Here is a 6357-nt window from a genome sequence, read left to right on the forward strand (position 1 = left end):
CTTTGATTCAGAGAGAATAACCTTCTATTCGTTGGGTATGTACTGCAGGATCACATAATTACGAACAAAACATTTGGTAATTGGAGCTAACATATTACTATATATCAAGACGCTAATCGAAATTAGCCCCAAATACTATCATTATCATAGATTAGACAATAATTTTTAACTAAATCACAATATTGTACATCAAAATTCAGTACTAATTTTATTTATTAATGCATGCAGACAATTGCGATAAAAATATCTTAATTATTCATAAAAATCTTTATAGAGAAATCGTTTTTTTCAGGCAGTATATTATACCAAACTAAATTAATTTAATTATTATCTTCCAGTAGCATTAGTTTTAACGATTTGCTAAATATATCCTGCGACTGGGGGTGTTTCTAATATTATTTGCCAGATGATTCCATAAAGTAGGAGCAGAAAATGAAATTGTTTTCGCAAATTGGTGCGATTTTTGTCAAGATTTACATTTCTCTTTTTTATACGCCCGTCTCGACGGGACGTATTATGGTATCACGCTCGGTGTCCGTCCGTCTGTCTGTCCGTTAACTTTTCCTTGTAAACGCGATAACTTCAGTTTGACTTAACTTAGGCTCATATAATTCGATGTGTATGATAATAGCATGAATCTCATGAAGTCTTTTGATTTTGAGGTCAAAAGGTCAAAATTCAAGGTCACAGTGACATATTTTCATCTTACCCTTCTGCAGTCCTGGTAAACGCGATAACTTCAGTTTAATTTAACCTAGGCTTATATAATTTAGTGTGTATGATACTAGCATGGATCCCAAGAAGCCTATTAATTTTGAGGTCAAAAGGTCAAAGGTCAAGGTCACAATGACATATTTTCATCTTATCCTTCTGAAGTCCTTGTTAACGCGATAGCTTTAGTTGAACTTAACCTAGGCTCATATAATTTGGTGTGTATAATACTAACATAGATCCTAGCAATTCTATTGATTTTGAGGTCAGAAGATCAAAGGTGTAGTCGCTATCTTCCACTTTTTTTGATTGACCAATAGCTCCATTTTCCGCGTTACCTGCAGACATGCGTATCATCTGCTCGACTTAGCGACACTCTTCTTCTATCATTTTCTTGTATTGTAAGGATGGTCTATGAATGAGAAATAATGAAACTACAAGGCAACCGATTACTAATTAAATCGTGCATAAATATTCGTATCAGATATATAGATCATAAAATAAAGGAGCAGAGTAATAAGCATGATGGCTGAATGTCAATATTTTATTGTTCTGTTGCCAATCAGCAGGTAGGTATACTTATGCAGGGTTGACGCTGTTCGGGGAGGGATATAGACTTTAAAATTTATGTCCGTACGTACCCCGCTATATAATATATAATAGCCTCTCTATCTGTGATTGAACCAATCTCTTAATTATTGACATGCGCTTATTAAAGACTATTGAAGCCAGCCTGTGTAAATATGTTGATCATTTTGGCAGAGTGGAATTTATGCAGTGTCCTTGTAAATCTTGATCAGGGGCCTTATTTCATTAAACTTGTTACAACAAAACAGTTTAAAGCTACTGAAATCCTCAAATCTAATTGGCTAATAGTAAATTTGTTATAGAAATTGTGCATTGAAACAGGAGCCATTTTTTTTTGGAACCCAGTTTATATTGCTATTTCAAGCAATTCCTATTTTTGTTAAGGATTTTGAAAATAGGCCTATACTACAATCTTCAAATAACTCGACAAAATGAGATCTGTCTTATTTATTGCTTCTTTTTTCCCTCTCATCGTCCGTATATGTGCCTTTTTTATTTCATAATTTAGTTTGTCTATATATTATTTCCGTATTTATGAAATTATCACTTTCATTGCTTATTTACATTAATTCATTCATCATCACGATTTATTCCTTATTATTATTCAATTAAGTATTTCATATCTGTCTGTTTACAGGAGTTTTTTCTGGATATTATCCAACATCCATCAATATGAACGCAGTCGTAGCTTGTCTTCTGATCATCTTCACTAATATTATATCTTCAGGGTATGGAGACATCGTGGATATTGATTATTCCGAGGAGATTCTTGACGCCTCTAGCGTGACACTGCAAACAAATCCAAACCAAGGGTTCGTTTACGACTTTTTGCCACCTATCCCAGCGGCCAATCAACAGTTCTTCGTCTTCAGGTTCCGGGTGAAGTCTGGAGGTGAAACGCATGTAGCCCTGGCAGACCACCAGTTTGGACAAGGGTCTTGGTACGATATAGTCTTCGGTATCAACAAAAACAGGTACACCGCCGTTCGGCGATGTGAACGCCAAAACTGCCAGGAGCTGGCCGCTGTCATGATGCCAGATGCCGTCAGCCTCGACCGAATTCATGACCTCTGGATAGGGTACAACTTAAATCAGGGCCTGATTTCGGTAGGGCAAGGATCACACAGCGATGCGGATCTAGAGGCCAGGACAACCGGAATGTTCCCGGTCAGCAATCTTGGATTCAGCACCGCCCAAGGAACCATTGGCTATTGGTGGTTCCCTGCCGAGCATCTCGTCGTCCAAGGATGTGGGAGTTTGTTGTACCAAGTTGACAATCAATACAAATTCCGATACACTCTCCCGGTCATTCCTCGCTCATCGGCCACCAGTCTGGACTTTAAGTTCTCCGCGAATGCAAATAGTAATGTGCGTATCCTTCTAGCCTCGGAAGTGGGTCTCAGTGACCAGGAACCTGCATACGAGATCATAATCGGTTCGGAGGGAAACAGGAAATCTGAGATCCGTCGTTGTGTGAACGCTGTAGAATGCTGCCCAGTTGTTGCTTCGGCGAACACCCCTGATATTCTCAACGGTCTTGGAAACCAGGAATTCCACATCATGTATAATGGTGGGTTACTGAAGGTGTTCTTGGAGGACGATGACACCCCGATTTTAACCAGCTTTGATCCTAACCCCGTCTCGGTTAGAGCAATCGGTTATTCTCAAGGACCTCATCAAGGCGGATACTTTGACTTCCCTGCTCAGGGATTTGCATTGGGTTTGCTAGTGGTTGACACCGACGGCGATGGGGTATATAACTCGGACCTACCCCTCGTCCCTCAAGACAGAGCTTTCGATCTGCACATCTCATTCTTAGTGAGGGCAGCCCGTTCTACCCTTGTTCTCTTATCACCAGAAATTGACTTTCTTAACTTCGACGGCTGGGAATATGAGATACTTCTAGGCGGATGGAATAACCAGAAAACGGCCCTTCGCAAATGCAAAAACTGTGGCTCTGTGCGAACAAAGAGCCATGTTACACTCGACCCCAATGAATTTCGAATGATCACAATCACCATCAACAACGGAGAAATTCGGGTATACGCAGGTGACCGTGAAGAACTGCTTTTTTCTTTACAAGAAAAGCCTCAGAACGTGTTTGGCATCAAAAGAGTCGCTGTCACCACTCTTCTGGGAGGAAAAGGCCGTTTCGTTTTTGAGCCGTGTAACCTCTACAAATGAGAGGACATAGATTAGTGCAGAGCTCCAAATACTGTATCAGAGACCTCGTAACTTTAAAATATATTAATCGCTCAGATGGAGCATTTTTTTAAAAGTTCCTTCATTTTACTTTTTGGAATGACTACTTATAAAAGTCGCACATTACAAAGTTACAAAATCTAACCAGGAGGTTAAAAATTGAAATATGATAAGTGCGAGGTCACTCAGGAAATGAATAATTGGTATTATTACTATTATTATAATTGTTCTATTTGATATTGTTAATGATTATTATGAATAAATCAGTAATTCATTGTTATAATCATTACTGCAGAAGTGGATCCAGGAGGGTTATATACAATAGTATTTCTCAAACCATATTGGGTGATACAGAGGCGTCGATCCTGGGGGGCGCAGGGGGCGATCGCCCCACCAATGAAAATATTGGGGGGGCAAACATCGTTTTGCCCCCCTAATTATTCCGGATATGCAAAAAAAAAAATTGTAATGTTCAGCAAGCGAGATTGAGATACACAACTTGTTCTTTATTTAAAATCGTGCTAAAAATGTCCGCTTTTCAGATTGGAATTTTAAAATGTTCAGCTCGCGCTTGGCGCTCGCATCATTTCTATCGCAAAAACCCATACTTTTCATGATTAAATAGATGAATATACATGTTCCGTATTCAGTTCTAAGCCTAAAAAAAACTCCTGCTTCGATTTGCAATAATCTTTTGTTGGATATATATCTTGTTCTTTATCAAGAACGTCCATTAAACTGTCATTTTTTCAGATCGAAATATCAAAATTTTCAGCTCGCGCTTCGCGCTCGCATTAATTTGTTGGTTAGATACGTGTCTGTGTCTCATGAGTCATATATATGTATATATACATATATATGTATATATACACACACACACACATATATATATATATATATGCCTATGTGTGTGTGGGTGGGTGTTTTGTACAATCGAGCGCCTTTGGAACGTTGATTAATGATTTTGCCCCCCCAATCTGAATAATGGATCGACGCCCCTGGGGTGATCTCAAGTACGGTGTTGAAATTTGGATGGCCTCCCCTAGCTCCAAAACTTATTCAGTTTCTAAAACTGATCCAGGGGTCCATTGCAGAAAGAGTTGCATTTAAACGCAAGTCAAAAAATCAATCGCAAGTCCCCAAATGCGCGCTGTTGATTGGTTGAAAAGCAAGTAGCGCACGATTTTTATAGTTGCAATAGATTGCAACTCATCTGCAACAGGCCCCAGATCACATCTCAACAAATACTGAGCAACTTTCAGGACCATCTTCATTTTATGTTTGGCGGTATAATCGTGTAAAAATCGACCCAACACCACTAGCGTACCTAAGGGGGGCAGAGTGTCCCCCCCCCTGACGAGTCACAACCCATGCAAGGGAAGTATCCCTGCCCCCCCCCCCCCCCTGACGAATCAAAACTGATCCCTGACGAGCCACAAGTGGCACCTCCTTTGAACTTGAAGACCTTTTTGCTTGTCAAATTTGTTGGCGGAATTTGCCCCCCCCCCTTTGGAAAATCCTTGGTACGCCACGCCCAACACCAACACTCAAAGGTCAACAATGAACTTGAAAGCACCCATTGTGCTAGTACTACAGGTCAGTACCTAAGAAGTAGTAGAAGTAATGATAGGAGTAGTAGTAGTAGTAACAAAGGTGGTAGAAGTAGTAGTAGTGGTGGTGGTGGAATACATAAAGCAGTAGTCATCATCGGAACATGTAGTTAAATTTGATACATTTCCATATCTGTATCATTATTAGGTTCACTGGCGGATCCAGGGGGGGGGGGCAAAGGCAAAATGCTGTTAGAACGGAAGTTTCCCCCCCCCCCCCTTGAAAGTGAAGACCTTCGTGGACGAAATATCAAAATTTGTTGGTTAAAAACTTTTTTTGCTTGTCAAATCTTTCGAGAAAATGTGCCCCCTCCTTGGACAATCCTGGATCCGCCCCTGGTTAGATTATTATTATTGTTATTATCATTATTATATACTAGTTAGTATTACCAGTAATCATTTTAATCATAGCTTTCATTCATCATTATTCATAAAATGTTAAGGCCTACATGTATTTTTGCCGCTCTTCCAAGAAAGAGGTATAGAATATTCAATCTAATGAAGATATGAATATAGATTTGTAGTCCAAAATAAAGTGAGTTAAAAAAGCACATTTCATGTTAATGATTTTTTTTTGTCATTTATTATCATACCTTTGATGGATGTTTTTATTCATTCTAAAAACTTTGACAAATGGAAGCAAGTGAAATATAAAGTTAAAGGTTTTTATATTTTCATGATTCATTTTGTGCCATTTTTCCCGACCAAATTTTAGTTTACGGATATTAATCCTAACTTACTGGGGGGGGGGACTTTCCAGCCCCTTCCACATTTTTATGATAAATCTGACTTTCACGCAGGTTTAGGCCACCGCACGCCTTATGACCCGACTGGTCTACGACTGGCTTGCGACTTAGTGAGGGGAGATGTGACGTCACAGCTCTTGTCAGCTTGAGAGTCGCAGACCGGTCAGAAGCAAGTTGCAAGGACAATCGTAAGGATTTTACATGTCGATTATGACTGGATCGCAAGCTCAACCCAACTTCCAGCCAATCAGACAGCAGAGTTACGCTGTAGTAAGCGCCAATTTCTCAGTTGCTATGGCAAAAAGCAAAAAAGCGCATGCGTGAGTCGCAGACAGCATGGTAGTCGGATCGCAAGGTGTACGGTGCCGAGGCTTATGACTCCATTGCAATTCATCTCTACGCACTCAGTCGCAAGCAAGTCGTAGAACAAAGTCGTAGACCAGTCAGGTCGTAAGGTGTACGTTGGCCTTTAGAGTTCAAGGTTAAGACATGATTTACAA

General features: G+C 39.8%; 1 protein-coding gene across 1 annotated transcript; it reads left to right on the top strand.

The window, feature by feature from the left end:
* The first annotated feature begins 1940 nt into the window (after positions 1–1940).
* Positions 1941–5647, top strand: LOC129271549 (uncharacterized). Its single transcript, XM_064106657.1, has one exon. It carries the CDS (start codon positions 1972–1974, stop codon positions 3481–3483), a length of 1512 nt encoding a protein of 503 aa, XP_063962727.1. The 5' UTR covers positions 1941–1971; the 3' UTR covers positions 3484–5647.
* Positions 5648–6357: the final 710 nt, after the last annotated feature.

Source organism: Lytechinus pictus, chromosome 11 (genome assembly GCF_037042905.1).
Source record: "Lytechinus pictus isolate F3 Inbred chromosome 11, Lp3.0, whole genome shotgun sequence".
Lineage (NCBI taxonomy): Eukaryota > Metazoa > Echinodermata > Echinoidea > Temnopleuroida > Toxopneustidae > Lytechinus > Lytechinus pictus.